Source organism: Colossoma macropomum, unplaced genomic scaffold (genome assembly GCF_904425465.1).
Source record: "Colossoma macropomum unplaced genomic scaffold, Colossoma_macropomum, whole genome shotgun sequence".
In the NCBI taxonomy this organism is placed as follows: domain Eukaryota; kingdom Metazoa; phylum Chordata; class Actinopteri; order Characiformes; family Serrasalmidae; genus Colossoma; species Colossoma macropomum.
The window spans coordinates 23,945,646-23,962,594 of NW_023494801.1; the positions used below are offsets into that span (position 1 = coordinate 23,945,646).

Genomic DNA, 16,949 nt, shown 5'->3' on the forward strand with positions numbered 1-16,949 from the left:
AGAAGCTTACAGATTCAGAATTGTTCACAGTGGTGGTTATGGGAACCAGATGTCTGAAGCATTTAATGCCTCTAAGAGCTACTTTATAAAATGTTAGAAACAATGTTATTGACACAGAACAATGCCTGAGACATTGCTTTATTGAACATAATTTTTTTTAATACATTGATAACAGAGTTGTACATGAAGGGTGTTGTGAGGCTCAATACTGCCCAAAGATAACATATTTTGTTCAGATTTATGCATATTTTACTATTGTCAGTATTACATTAAAAAAAAATTCAGAAAGACACATGTAGGTTCACTGATCATTTTGGATAGGTAGATGGTAAATTTCTCTACAACGCACCATTTCACAATAAATCACCCAGAATGAGTTTGTTTACATCTCAACAATTATGCAGAAATTTTTAAAAAGGCTGTGTAAAACCCCTAATTATAATCAGTCATGAAATTCTTGGTTTAATTACATTTGTTTATTTCTTTATTTATATGTTTACTTATTTGTTTATTTGTCGAAGTCAGTTATAGTTAACAATGTAGTCTATGTGTGCATTAAAGTTTTTTTTTTTTTTTTTTTGCTTTTTTTTTAAGTAAAAAAATCATGGCTTTCGGTCTACTAAGAGAATCTTTAGGCGGGCTCTAATGTTTTATTGTACTGTACGTAATACTGTAGTTGTTTGTGGTTGTCCGAACCTTTCCCTTTATGTGACTTTGCTTATAGTATTGTGTCTACAGTGCGTGTGTGTGTGTGTGTTTGCACATTGTTCGTGTCAGTATGAGAGTGAATGCTTTGGGAGGGACCCTTCCCTCCTCTGATTGTTGGGTAGTGCTCACTAGAGGAAATGGTTTACATGGACAGAGTGCAGGGGAAGCCGGTGGTCACAGATTGAACTGAATTTAGCGTGGGGACTCGCTTTGTTGGATCTGTACACATGCCCCAGTGATGTAAGAGTAAAAAGGGTATTCAAAATTTCAAAACTAAATATATAATATAGCTGCAAGCTTAGTGTTGAAATAGCAAGCCTACTTATTTTTATTCATAGACTTCACTACTTTTTCCTCCAGTCTAATTCAGTCAGATCCAGTCTAAGTCATCTTAATAATCTGTGCAATAATTGAAGATGGCACTGTCTCTATCAGGCTGATACTAGACAAAAATGCTGGATCTAATATTGGTTAACTACAACCACATTTCCAAAAAAGTTGGGACACTGCAAAATGTAAATAAAAACAAAATGCAGTGATGTGCAGATCATTTAAACCCTATGTTATATTGAAAATAGTACAAAGACAACATATCAAACTTTTGAATTTGATGCCAACAACACGTTCCAAAAAAGTTGGGACGGGGACAACAAAAGGCTGGTAAAGTTGTGTAATGCTAAAAAAAACACCTGGTGGTTGATTGGCAACAGATCAGTAATATGATTGGGTAAAGCATCCCAGAGAGGCTGAGTCTTTCAGAAGTAAAAATGAGGAGGGGTTCACCACTCTGTGAATCTTTGGGCCCTCACATGGCACTGCATTAAAAACATTTCTGAAAACCACTCTCTGTGAAAACAGTTAGTCGCTGCATCCACAAATGCTAATTAAAACTCTAAAACGCAAAGAAGAAGCCATGCATAAACAAGATCCACAAATGCTGCCACATTCTCTGGGCCTGAATTCATTTAAAATGGACTGAGTGAAAATGGAAAAGTGTCCTGTGGTCCGACGAATCAACATTTGAAATTTTTTTGGAAATCATGGATCCTGTGTCCTCCGGGATAAAGACCATTCAGTTTGTTATCAGTGTACAGCTCAAAAGCCAGCGTCTGTAATGGTATGAGGGGGCATTAATACACATGGCATTGGTAACGTGCACATCTGTGAAGGCACAATTAATGCTGAACAATATATACATGTTTTAACAACATATGCTGCCATCCAGATGAGGTCTTTTTCAGGGAAGGCCCTGCTTATTTCAGCAAGACAATGCCAAACCACCTTCTGCATATATTACAACAGCATGGCTCTGTATTAAAAGAGTCAGAGTGCTAAACTGACCTGCCCATTATGAAATGAAAAATACGACAAATGAGACCTCAAATTGTTGACCAGCTGAAATCCTATGTCAACAAGATTGGGAAAACATTTCACTTTCAAAACTACAGAGTGTTACAGTTTACAGAGTGTTGTTAAGAGAAGAGGTGATGAAACACAATGGTAAACATGCCCCCGCCCCAACTTTTTTGGAACGTGTTGTTGGCATGAAATTCAAAATGGGCATGTATTTTTCAAAAAACAATAAAATTTCTCAGTTTCAAAATTTGATATGTTGTCCTTGTAGTATTTCCGTTCAAAATATGATTTACATGATTTGCATATCATTGCATTTTATTTTTATTTACATTCCGCACAGCAACCCAACTTTTTTTGGAAATGGGGTTGTACAATAATAAGATACACAGAATAAACAAAATAATTTATCTTTTTCTACAATAGATCTAACCAAAAACATAATTGCTTATAATGCAACATAATGTACAACGAAGGAAAGTAGGTCAGGTGATAACAGCAGTATCCTGATGTAACTGTTGGCTATGTATTTGTTTCGGTAGGTGTTGTAGGTTCTCTAAGTGTTCACTCAGCATTTCAATCTTATTGGTATCAAAAAAAGAAAAATAAATTGGTTTTGTGCCATGTCTAGTAGTAGTAGCCTTATTTTCCATATAAACTGGAAGGATGATGGAAAGAAGCCATAATTCAATGGTTTCCTGGAATGTACTGTTCATACTTTTTAGGTGTAATGCCCCAAGGATATGCACACATGTGGGTATAAGCTGGCTTTTTACAAGAGGTGTGTACAGATACTTGAGTACTCCCTTAACTGAAATCACTGTATTATCGCCCATGGCTGTGTATTATCCTTTCATTAAAGATACTCAAATATAAAAGTTAGTCAGGATGCATATCGCTACTTCTTACCAATGGAGAATGAGAGTAAGATAGGCGTGGGGAAGTAACCTGGTTCCTATGGGCGACGCTAGGGCGTCATATTTGTGTATTCTTTGTCTACAGCCAAGTCTAATGCCCAGGGCGGAGCAGCAGCACAAAACCAGCATCCTGAACCCGAGGAGATTTGTCCAAAGAGCAAGAAGGCGAAGGAGGTGAAGTGCATGTATGAGTGTGCGCTGGTGTGGGAATACATGGGTCTACATGTATCCTGCTTCCTGTTGGCATGCTTGTGATGTTGGGTGCCAGAGCCCTCTCCCAGGGACGGGTGAGGAGTGGAGGGTGGTCTGTCAGAGAAAGGCGGGGGATGAGGGAGACTGTCTCTTGGGGATCCGGTCACAATGCTGCATTCCATTCGTCAGGCCATTCTCCTCTGGGTTCACAAACTCTGTCTGACAATGAGAGAGAGGAAAGTGACCTCCCAAGACAGAGTCTGAAAGGAAGTGACACTACGTTAGCCTGAAATATACTGGCATCTCCACCCTGAGAGGTGACGCCACCATGACTCGAGTTGCATAAAAACAAATGCGCGATTGAGTGAGGGCAATATATATTTGAATTACTGTGATTATAATTCTAGGCAGCAGTGGTGTGTGTGTGTGTGTACGTACATATATGTACGTGTGTGTGTGTGTGTGTGTGTGTGTATATATATATATAAATATTTAATCAAAGTGTTGTTTGAGTTAACTAGTGTGCTAGAGAATACTTGAAGAACCATCTTTTTTAGGATTGTAGGACTGTGACAGCTGCTTGATTAGAGTTGATAAAAATTACTTTTACATAAAATTTACTTTTTAATTATTAGTCGACGGTTTGTATCTATGTGTATGTTTACGGAGTAGCAATTACATTCTGGCACCTGTACTAGTACCTGAATGTAAATACTGCACCGTTTAAGATAGATTGGGAATTTTAAATAAGAAGCTGACTTCAGCTTCATCTAATTTCTAAATTTATTTATCTTAATAAATTGGTCTATATATACTTGTGTCTATATATACTTGTGTCTCTGACGGTCAGACGCTGCTGGAATTCAGAATACAGTTATGCTATTCAAGCTATTGTCATCATGTGGCCTGTGGCTTGTTGCACAAACAAGGCCCTGAGTCAGGCAGCTTCTCAGGCCTTACAAATATAAACAAAAGTGCAGCAGTTACTGGCGTAGGGATGCGGGAAGGTGTTTTAAGGGTGTTGAAATTTTAAGCAGCATATCCATGAGGCGAACAATGACTTTACATCAAACAGACTGTGTCATACTGCACTATAACGAGGTGAGAGATGACAAAATATACATATAATTGACAGATCAGACTACTGAAGCACATCCATTATCTGCTCTCTCATTCTGGACAAACTTTTAGCAAATGAGCTGAGAAGCGACTAGTCAGATTGTTGTTATGTGGCAACAGTCACGTTGAGATTTAACACCAGAAAACGCACTGACCGGGAGAAATGGTTGATAAAACGTTATTATTGCAATATTTTTTGAAAGTTTACAAACAGTATTAGGCTGCTTTGGGGTCGAGAACTGGCCTCTATCTCTGAACACCCTTTCTCTCTTTGCACCTCACTGGAGGGCTCTAGTTCATTACTGACATATTAAAAGACAAGGAAGTGTCCAGTGTTTGAATAGCTGTCATGGCTGTATCGCTGTGTCTGTGGTGTATGGAATGATGCCTGTACAAGAGCAAACATATTTGACAATGAAGTTGATCATTTGCAAGTCATGTGGTAGACTGTGATTAGACTTTGAACTTGGTAGTAACAGCTGCTAATGGGAGACCATAGATGGCACTGTAGAAATGTTACAAAACACCTAAACTGATTTAAGCTAATGCCTTTAAAAAGTAAAAGCACTTATAGAAATGTTTGTCTGTGTTTGTAGCTCAATACTATGTATTAGGGACACACAGTTAACTGTTTACTGAGAAGGTACATTTTCATTGAACAAATCTAGTTAATATAAACTGGTAGTCCAGTTTAACTAAATAATACTGACAACCTTAAACAAGATAAGTAAGTAGCTGGGCTCAGGCTAGTTTAGGGAACTGAAAAAGAAACTTTGCTGCCGAAGTTAAGAGTTTGGTACTGTGCATGGCAAAATTCAAACATGCTACAGCCAGCAAAGGTCCTGATAGTTTCTGGCGCTGTCCAGTGAGGATTTTCTGTAAGGCACATGTAGTCCTCACATTCTACAAGAAGCAGCACCAGTCTAAATAGCTATAGGTGCAGTTTGTAGTAAAGTTACCAACATTAACTAGCGCTATGAGAGTTATGCACAGGTCAGGGTGAGTGTGGCTGTACAGAATGAATGGGTAGGACCGTATACAAGTATGGATTCTCTGTTGGGAGTTGAGTCTAGCTGTGTTTGGACTGATCGTTCACTTCTTACATTTCATTATGTATACAAGTTATATTGAAGAATGACAACAAAGACCACTTGCCACTTGACTTTCTCCAGGAGGAAGGAAGCAGCTTTGAGGGTTTTTAATCTCTCTTTCACCCTAGCATAGTTTGGAATAGTTTGATAAAAATCAAATTTACACAGTTTTTCCATTATCCCAAATGTTGATCAGCCAAGACATGTTTGCCATTCTTTAGTTTTGCACTGGAGCTAAAAGGCTAATGTAGCTAACAAGTTATGGAAGCTTACATATATTAATTAACATTGTGCTAACTGCATGCCATCATTGCACACTTGCCTTAAATCCTGTTGAGTTGTTACATCATCTCAAATGGACATCGATAGGAAAGTTCATATTCCATTGCAAGTAAAATAACTTTGATAGGCAAACATAAATCTCAATCTGGATTAATGACTCTGAGTTCTTTCAGTGTGTACTAATTTCATGTAGATTTATGGGTGTTCATATTTTATACGAACCAGCTAAATCGAAATTCCTAATGTTAACTGGGTGTGAATTTTTTAAAACCTATTCTCATATCCATCATTAAATAATTACTATTTTATCCTGGTTTTATGATAAAACGTTTTGTTAAATGCAGTGCTGAATAAGCCTCCAACTTGTCAGAAATTTACAAGAGTGTTCTAGAATACTGTTAGGGACTGAACAGGAAACAAAAGCCAAATAAGGAAATGAATGACTTTTTCGGAGGTTTTTAAATTATTCAGGAAAGCCTTAGTTACAAGGAGGAGAACTAATGAAAAATAAGAAAAGCTAAATAGCATAACTAAAACCTTGGAATATGTTTAATTTTTGGACAATATTACATCAGTTCTCAGAATTTGTAACTCCTTGAAATTGGTATTCGGTGGGAAAAGAAATAAAACATGAAGTAATGTGAGGCAGGCCCTATTTCATGAGCCTCATGAGAGGCACAGTGTTGGATATCAAAGGGAAATGAGCAGAGATGTACTCTCAGACCAAGCTGAGCTGATGTGTTGGTGACTGAGGCGTGCTGATCTGAGGTCAGGGCTGGGGTTGTGTACACAGGATGTGCCATAGGAGTGAAAAGTCCTGCTCTTCCTCAGGAGATGGATAGGCTTTGTGACTGCAGCGGATTCCGCAGATTCTTTGCCCTCTACAAGATTCCTTCACTCTCCCCACACAACGTGTCCTCTGTTGCTTCACTCATCGTCCTTTTGCTCCACGTTTTGCTGGGAAGGTGGTGGAGAGTGTAGACCATCTGGTCTTGATGGTCAGAATGAGTGTTTTTGAGTAAAAGCCAGGTTTCAGAAACATTTACAATATAATATGCTGGAAATCACTCCATTATGTCCTTTCTCTGTACATCTGTGACCTTTGATGTCAGTGACAGTGTCTCAGGGTAATAACACTGATCTAAGATTTTCAGTTCATGCATTATGTATAAGCCATAGACGGATACCAGATCAGCATTCACATTCTGAGAGGTTTGATAAATATGGGCCCAGATGTTTTGACAGACATAAGAAACAGGACAAATGTTCCTAAGGTCTGTTGCACACATACCTTCTATGCATGTCGTGAGTGAGGTGGGAGATGTTGTTTTTTCATTTTGTTGCTGAGGTTAACAGGTTACATCTTTTACCCAGCCTGCGTGAGCAGAGGATAAGTGCACTCCGTATATGTTTCAGAAATGGCACTGCATTGTCAGAATAGTCGAACACATTTATTCTGCTTTACATATGAAATAGTTTTGTAAAGATCTCTATATATGTATCATGCTAATTGACAGTGATTAGCTTTGATTAGGCATTAGTGGAGCTGTCAAATGAAGGGTACACATGAAAATAGGTGAACATGGGTTCCAATTTTCATCATTTACATTACATTTACATTTAAAGCATTTAGCAGACGCTCTTATCCAGAGCGACTTACAAAAAGTGCTTTGTCTATCCAGAGAAAGTATCTTTGCTAGTTACCAATAGGTTAGAGAGAAAGCCAGTCCTGAGCTCAGATACTGCTAGAATCAGAAAGTCATTATTGACACCTAGAGAAAAAGGAACAGAGTTAAACACAGAGCAGTGCAATACAATACAGTACACAAGTGCAGTACAATACAATCACTGACGTCCAGTGAGAGCAACAGTGCCTGCATATTCCTACTCATCTGGAATTGTAGCTTCTCGCTGTCGTACTGCTACATTAAATGGCATTCCACTTTGCTATTGCTTTCTTTTGGTTTCTCTCACACAACCACTCAAATTGCTGACATTTCTGCATCAGTGCTGGTTTTTGCTTGTAGATGATACCTCAGACTCAGTGTACTTCAGTGATAAATACATTCACAGCAGTAACTAGAAATAAGTTTGGTTTAATCAAGAGGGTCATAATGGAAATTAACAGTTAAAAGCTGTTTTGAACGGGGGGTCTACAGCCATAGATCGCCCGGCACTGCTTGTTAGCAATGACTTCCAATGCCTGAGGAATAAAGCATGAACTCAAAAGCTCAAACGTCATCTCTGTGTTTGTGTCTGTAGTTATAATGAATCTTTAACAACAGTTTTCCCACCTAATATCACAACCAAGTGAGAGTGTATTTGAGACCCACATGTTGGAGTATGAGAAGTCTTAGTTGTAGGGAAACACTACTTAATTATAGTCACTAAGTGTGGTTGGCCGTCAGAGCTGAGTACATGTGTACACACATGTCCTGCCTTCAGGATATGACAAACACTCTTCAAGGCTTTTATTAGTAAGCAGGCCTGCCTGGGGTGTAGAGCAGGAGAGTTAGAGAGTTAGGACGTCATTATGGCTTGTGTGCCTCTGTTTAGGGACCTGTGTTTCTTTTCTGCTTGTTGGGTGTGGTGCTATTGTAGATCCTGATGGGGTAGGGACTGATTTCCACATGGTCCAATGTGGGCGTGTTGTTCCTGAGAAGGGGGAAACAGGTGGGGTCAGCAGGAAACTCTGACTAGGCGTGGCTGACTTGAAGAATGGAAAGGAAAGGAAGGGGAGCTTGACGTCTGGAAATGTGCGTGAATGGTGGAAGTCTTGGGTCTTCTGTTTAAAGAGTAGTTATTATGTCTCGTCCCTACACAACTAGAAGTGGTTGTGGTTGTTTAAATGCATGAATATCCAAACTTATCTCAGTATTTGTTTACTTATGCAGTTTGGTATTAGAAAGTGTATTCAAGAATAGCAGAGCTGTGTAAGCAAAGAGATATATTTGTACAACAAAAGTTGTGAAACTGTAGTTCAGTTTGCAATAGTTTAAGTCATGTATGCCTTAAACAAAGGTAAATCATAAAATCATCCAAACAACCAGGCATGGATCACCTCCTGTGTTAATTGCAAATGATAACCCTTCCATGTGTCAATTTTTATTCTTAACTATATAAAATATTGTATTTAGAAAATTTGAGAACCCAGCTTAGTAGCACCATGTAATAGGAGAGAGCTAGTGGGAATTAACCATGATTTTTTCACAAAACTGGGGAAAAAAGTTATCAAAAAATAATATTTCAATAGTAATCTAAATAATCTAAAATATTTCAATAGTAATAATAAAAAATCTAAAAACTTACAACTCAGTGATAATATATTTTCAGTAGAAAATAGAAAATTAGATATTTTCATGTTTATACTATTACATCATGACAGAGAATATTGCAGGTTCAATGTAAGAAAATACATAATAGTATGTTCTTCAATGCGCAGATTGGATTTTAGCCTGTTATGCCACATTTTAGCATTTCAGAGCTTCTTAGATTTATTTTTTCCTTCATTTTTTCATAACATTTTAGCTAACCAAAGAAAGCATAAATCTCATGAAACGATAGATGATGAAAATGTTCAAGAAAATGTGTTAAATATATCATGTTCACTGTTCACATGTTCACATTTTTTACCATACTGTCCAATGCTATTTGTCGTCTCCCTTAACTTCCAAAACATTCTTTTTGGGATTTAAGTGCAAGTACTCAGTGTCTGCTAAACCATAATTTTTATGCTCAACATACTTATTTTGATGTGCTTCTTTTGAGTCTCAAAGGGCCTTTTTGGAGAGTAAGAAAAGGGTTCTCTGTGGCAGTGGAGGTTCGCTTTATCAAAGTCCCACTTTTTCCTCCATAAATCCTAGGCTTAAACATTTAGAGACTTAAATTCCAGGTCATGGGCGGTGTTTGCCAGGACCACAGTGTGTCCGCATCAGCCTTTTTGTTAGTAGTCATGATTTCCATAGTCAGCAAATCAACATGTTGAATATTGAAGTGTTATTTTGCTAAACTTAGCTCACTGGGCCAAAGCCAGATTAACTGTCTGAGCTACCCTTCAGAGAGTTTTCCTCTAAAAAAAGATGCAGCTAAACATGGAAGGAAGTTTTTTTTTTTTCTTAGAACTGTCCAACATACCACATGCCATCTGTGAATAGTGAGGGGTGGGTAGTCAGATGCCCTCATCCTGTGTACAGCCTCAGGTCATTAGGAACACAGAAAAGGCAGGAAATGTCCCTGAACCTAACTTGAGGCACTTTGTTTCTCCTCATTTGTCTTAACAGTGTCTCTTTATCCCTGCTCCACTATGCCATGTCTTTCTGACCTCGCCTGTACCCACTGACCCAAACTTACCTAGTTTTTCCATTATCTTTCATGGCAAGAATTAATGGGTGACTGTCAATGCATGTAATGATTACTGACTTTCTTCCTTTTTTTCTCTTGTCCAGAACTTTATGAATGAGCTGAGGCCACGACTGTGTGTGATCCAGAAAGGCTCTAATGGCTATGGCTTCAACCTACACAGCGAGAAAACCAGACCAGGCCAGTACATTAGAGCCGTAGACGAGGACTCGCCAGCCGAAAGAGCCGGCCTGAGACCCAAAGACCGGATAGTACAGGTTCACACACTTTCACATGTTCCCTTACGGTCTGGTCTATTCTATGACATTGTACTCTACTCTATGACATTATATCCTTGTGTAGACACACCATGGTGCCACGTGTTCTTTTTCAAAAACTGTGCTAGTGCTGAAACTTAAGATCAGAAATTTTCTTTCTTTAAAAACTACAAAGCTATTAATTGAAGTACTTCATAGATTTATGTATTAAATAAAGTTCAAGAGTAGGACCAGGCCTGAAGATTCTCCTCCTTCCAATCTAATGCCCTAGAATTTCCTTGTCTACCTTTTGTTTCCTGTGACGAAGCGTTCACACTCCACCAACACTGCATCTCCTATCCCCAGTCCTATCTCTCAGTCCTACTTCTTTTCATTTAAAAAGTAGGGATCTGGTCTTTTAGCTTTAAGCAGGCGCTGCCCAGAACCTCACTTGCGGCCGAGTTGTCAGAGATCTCTACCTTCCTATAGTCATACAATCTCTTCTAACAATGCAGCCATACAGTGTAGGCATGGTCTGAACTAGCTAAGTGCATAGGGGTCATCTAAAATTACCATGCTCAAACTGAACTATACGATAAGAAGAAACACTTTTCTACATAGCATGAATAGCAGACATCAGTTTTCTGTACTTTGCATTGCAAATTTGGGCAAAATTTGAAATAAAATTTAAAATAAAAGAATTGTGATTCTAGTGTAAAACTGGGAAGCGTCTTGTTCAATTGTTAAATATTTGTGACTAATAAATAAAACGTGACTACTATTAGACAGCCTACTTTACTCTGCTTTACTTTATGCTGTGCTGTAAGTAATTATGTCATATGACAGGCATGATTTTTTTTTTTTCGTTTTGATATCCAGTCTACCATTTTCTGCTGGTATTGGCCCAGAGCTGAATATGCAGAATTAGGGATCTCCTGAAAAGAGTTTTTAGAACAATGTGGACACTCTACACTGGTGTAGCATTGTTTTATCTTTAGCTCCATAGTGTTCGGAACATAGCGGGAAATACAGCTCCTGGAAGGGAAGGATTTGTTCATTGTCCATCCTGTTGAGTGTAGAGAAACCAGGGCTCCAGGGATGCTGGTGGAACATGGGCAGAAAACACTGGAACAGAGTGCATCACTGCCTAAAGCCTGAATCCCTGCAGGAGAACAACAAAGTCTAAAGGTCTTTGAGAGAGTGGAACCTAACACAGGAAACAGCAAAATATTTAGTTTTACTGGAAGGGACCATAGCTGTATTGATGAAACCAGTATTTTTCAGCATGGTCAATTACCCAGACTATAATTTTGATTTGTTTCCCTATTCTTAGGGAAGAACAGAGAATCTGTGGACTCTAAACACACTCATAATAAAAGCCATTGGGCACTTGCTGCTTTCTGACAGTTCATTTTATGCAAAACATGTACAGTGGGATTCAAAAGTCTGAGACCACTAGTGAAAATGCTTCTATGTTAGATTATTTTTTCCAATTTAATACATTTTTACTGCAAATTATAATATTAGCTTTATAATTTGAGTGAAGTACAATCTTTGAAATATTTACACAAATTTTAGAATTTCTCAGTATTTGGTATGTCTAGTTTTTGCTTTAATGATGGTGTGTTAACATGGTCAATGTCGCAAGTTTGCTTGAACTTTTTTAAAAGTTTATTTTGTTTATTTCCAAGTACAAATGAAAAAATAATTGTGGTCCCAGATTTTAAGAGTAGATCTGTTTAAGTAGTTCTTTTAGATTCTGATTTTAGTTTTCTAGAAATGATAATAAATTAATACCATAGTGATGTGGGTGGACTTTTCACAGGCTCCTGCCTGATCACACATGGATACCGGAAAACCACAAGGAAAGCAAAAGTAACTGGAACTACTTTTTTTTACTTTTCTGCTCTGGTTTTCAAAGGTTGGATGAAAGAACAGCTTTGTCAAAGTATTTTTTCATGCCTGTGTCATCTGAAGATCTGTATTGTTGAAGTACAATGGTTGCAGTTTCAAATTTATAGTTTGCTATATAATTTATATATTATGTAGTAACATATTTCAAATATTTAGCAACTGCCTTTTGCTTTCTATTATAAGTTAATTTTTCTGTTTTTTTTTTCTAAGTATAGGGAAATGTGTTAAAACTGTTTTCTGTGGTAATCCACAGTATAATACAAAAGTGACAGATGAACAATTTAAAAGTGCTGAAATATTCCTTGGGTAAAGACACTGTGAACTGTTTAAAGGAGATTAATAGTTTGTAGTTCTGTTGATCTTCTGTAATAGAAAGTAGAAGTTAGTAGGAAGTTATTCGTATTTTAATCTTTATATTATTCAAAACCATGTCTTCCAAATTTAGAGATATTTTCACTTCGCTGTTGTACGTTATGGTTGATAACTTGATACTTGAGCAGGAGTCTTTTCTGAAGTAAGGTCCAGCAGTATAAAAGGGAGGGAGGAAGGAGTGTGAGCAGAGGGAAAGATGGAGGAGTATTTGTTGTTGACCTCCCACTGCGTGCTAGACTTATTGTGCTGGGTGAACGGCCATAGTCTACACATTCATGTACACACACATGTGCGCACACCATCATGCTCCCAAAATCCAGAACGTTCCGCTCATAACGTGATATTTTCAGGTATTACTGCATACCAGCCCTCCATTGTGTTGAGAATTCTTTGCCTAGGTCATATCTGCCACTTAATTAATCCAAGTATTTCATTTATTTTTTTACTTTTTTTTTTTTTCTTTATTAGCAACAAATATATTGTACAAGAGACAGACAAGTACATTAAGACAAGACAAGCCACAAAGAAAAAACACACTCAAAAGGAAAGAAAAAAAGAAATGAACTATTCCAAGTATTTCAGCTACCTTTTATTTTTGCTTCAGTATGGTCCTGTCAAACTGTTCATCAGCCTTTTTTAATACATATTCTTATGCAATGTTAATTCACAAGGTTCTGGGAAAATCTTCACCAGCAGCATTTTCCCTTGAGTGCATGTGTGTGTTTGTGTGTGCATTTGATTAAGAGACACAGGATTTCCCTCGATGGAGCTGCAGGAAAGGAGACTGATAATTTTGAAAAATGAATCCTTGCTCTGATAAACAGGTTGTCTGCTGTGTGTGTTGGAACAATGAAGCTGTGAATAAAATGAATCCCACAGAAATAGCTTTTCAAAGGTTACAAGCCAAAAGGTGACGCCCTTCCCATAGCTCTCTATTTTTTTTTAAAGATGTCTGCTTTTACAAAACTCAATTCCAAAAAAAGATAGACATTATGTGAATTGCAAATACAGACAGTAATATCACTTATAATGTATACAGTAAATTTTGTTCTTCGTAAAGATGCACACATTCTGAAATTGATGCCTGTAGCGCTTTCCAAAAAAAATTGGGAAGGGGCAGTTGAAGACAAGGCATGTGAAATGTTCAAAAAAATCTTTAAAAATAGGCAAGGTGATCATGATTGGGTATAAAAAGAGCATCCAGGGAAGGCATAGTTCTTTATGAGCAAGGATGGGTCACTTTCCACCAAAAAAAAGTTAAGTTAATATAAGCATTTCTCAGTAAGTGTTTGCAAGAATTGTAGGTATTTCACTCATTACACTGCAAAATATCATCAAATGTTCAGGGAATCTAGAGAAACCTCTGTGTGTAAAGGGCAAACCCCAAAAACCACAACTGAATGCCTGTGACCTTCGATCCCTTAGTCTGCACTGCGTTAAAAGCTGATGGATATCTCCACATGGGATCAGGAATTCATGACAAACCATTGTGAATAAACTCTGTTTGTCACTGAAATTCACAAAATACAAGTTAAAACTGTACTATCCACAGTGGAAGCCATATATCAACATCATCCAGAAATATGTACAGCCAATCAAATTAGCAATACATGAGCATATAAACATGAAAACATATAAACGATATAAACATGAAAACACAGCCCATAATACGTTCTATAAAAATGAACAGAAGTATGTTGCACGGCTGAAATCAGTAGTGGCAGCCATCTCTTGTGCATTTTTGTGGATAGTACTATGTCATACAATGTCAGAAACCACAGTAAGAAGTAAATTTGAGATTACTTGACAACTCGACACGGTTTGAGGCAAGTGTGTGCTGATTTTTCATGCTAGTTAGTCACTTTAGCCTCAGTGCAATACAGGTACAGTGCAATACTAAAGAAGCAACTAAAGAAGCAAAATTCAGACACTTTCTTGATGAACAACTACATTTAGAGTAACATTGTATAAATAATTTGTTTCAACAATATCACTTTAAGTAGGCTGAGGCTGTTTAATAGGCCTGTTAAATAGGCTGTTTTGTGGTGACTGCAGAGGCTTGTGTTGTTTAAACAACCTGAAGTGACCATGCCTTCAGCGAAGGCTCAAACAAAGCTCTGTGCAGTCATATCATAGTTTTTACACTCACTTCCTTACTGTCACTGGCTTCTTCACACATAACGCTCTCTCCTTAACTTCCTAAATATTGCACCTAGAAAAAAGGCTATAAAATATCATTTGAAATGGAATGTTTTTCTTTGTGTCTCTTTTTGTTTTTCTCTCTCTCTTTCTGCAGGTAAATGGTGTGTCAGTGGAAGGAAAGCTGCACTCGGACGTGGTGGCTGCCATTAAGGCCGGAGGTGATGAGACAACACTGCTGGTGGTGGATCCAGACACAGATGCATTCTTTAAGAAGTGTGAGGTGGTGCCGACAGCAGAGCACATTTTGGGTAACAACACAGCACTCATGCTAACACACATGTTCATTTGCAGAGTTGCACTATGATTCTTAATTAATTAGGAAGAACTAATTAATTTTTGGACTTAGAACTGAGATCATGACACCTAGACACCTACTTATGATTCTTTAACACACCAAATTTGTGAAGAACCGTACGTAGGGGAGGCACGATGCTTTTTGGTCTTTGCTTGATAATTTTAAAAGTATTTGAGCAAGAGTCATCACTTTTATACAAGCAGCCTAAACATCTCTGCTACAAATGGAAACAAACTTTGTTTCCAGCACCTATTGCTTATGAACAGTTCCCCTGCAGGAGCGCAAATGATACAACCAACACCATAGACAGAATTAATTCTAACAGACACTGAAAAATTGAGGAAATCGATGTAAAACACAGTTAATACAATTCTATGTTGTTTGCACCAGATGAGTTTTCCAACCCAAAAACATTAAATATATTAATCAAAATATGTATGCTTAGTAAAAAGAATCTGTTTCAATTGTGGCAAATTTATTTTTGACCACATAGTAAAAGAAATCTGAAAAAATTAATATATTTTACAACCCTGTTTCCAAAAAAGTTGTGACTTTCTGGGCTGTGCAAAATTCAAATAAAAACAGAATGCAATGATGTGAAAACCATTTAAACCCTATATTTAATTGAAAATAGTATATAAAAATAGTAAGACATAGTAAGACATATCAAATAGTAAGACATATCAAATGTTAAAACTGAATTAATTAATTTAATTTTTAATTAAAATTGTATTTTTGAAAAATATGAGCCCATTTTTAAATGTCAGCAACACATTTAAAAAAAGTTTGCACAGGGACAACAAAACGCTGTTGTCAACAATGCTAAAGTTTTGCAATGCTAAAAACACCTGGTGGAATGTCTTACAGCTAATTAGGCTAATTGGCAAAGGGTCAGTAAAGTGATTGAGTATAAAAAGAGCTTCCCACAGAGTCTCTCAGAAGACTATGTGGGCAAATGGTGCAATGATTCAAGAATAATGTTTATTATTGTAAAATAATAAATAACTATTAACTATTGTAAAAAAAGTTGGCGATTCGTCATCTATGATACATAATATCATTAAAAAATTCAGAGAATCTGGAGAAATCTGTGTGTAAGGGACAAGGCTGAAAACCAGTATTGGCTGGCCGTGATCTTAGGGTCCTTTAGGCTGAACTGCATTAAAAACAGACATGATTCTGCAGTGAAAATCACTGCATGGGCTCTGAAAATTTCCAGAAGCCAAGTTTTCTCCATTACTGGGGGAAATCTCTTGTTTTCATGTTTCTATTAAAATGTGTTTTCACTCTACTTTTTTCTTATTTTTTAAGATTTTGTTTATAAGACATGCCAGTCAACATTGCTGAATCGCTGCATGTTTTGTTGATGTATAGATCCTTATATGAAATAAAAAGAAGCACATTTTACAATCTGCATGACAGTACACCAAACAGTACTACAAGGCATACACCCTTGCTGTACTCTAACATGATTGCTGATTTTGCTCATGAATGGTGTTGGTAAATAGGTGAACTGAATTAGCTGTGTTAGAGTTGAAAAAAAACTGTAACACTAGAGCAACTAGACCTCAGTGTTTTAAACTGAAGTAAGCTGTCCAGCACTCTTTCTTGTGTTCCAGCAATACTCACTGCTGCCTGTAGATGGCACCCGACTCTGGATGTTGACAGTAGTGTGTCAGGTCTGGTTGGTTTTTCCGCATGACCCAGAATAGAGTTTTGCATGAGTAGTTGTAGAGACTGTTGAGTGGGCGTCTCTATGTGTCATCCCATGCCAGCAGGAAAGAGAGGTGCCGGAAGAAGCCATTTCAACTGTATTTGGTGCAGCCAGATTAGTCAGAGCCATGATAAACTCACTTTATTTATTTTATAGCTCCTGCCATCAGCAAAGTCACATATAAATATATTGTTC

General features: G+C 37.4%; 1 protein-coding gene across 1 annotated transcript in view; it reads left to right on the forward strand.

Moving 5' to 3' along the window:
• Positions 1 to 16,949, forward strand: part of slc9a3r1b (SLC9A3 regulator 1b) — a 31,099-nt gene that overhangs the window by 7,106 nt on the left and 7,044 nt on the right. The window contains exons 2-3 of the mRNA XM_036590146.1: positions 10,108 to 10,278; positions 14,840 to 14,993. Of these exons, the coding sequence (XP_036446039.1) occupies positions 10,108 to 10,278; positions 14,840 to 14,993 (325 nt within the window). The remainder of the gene's footprint in view (positions 1 to 10,107; positions 10,279 to 14,839; positions 14,994 to 16,949) is intronic.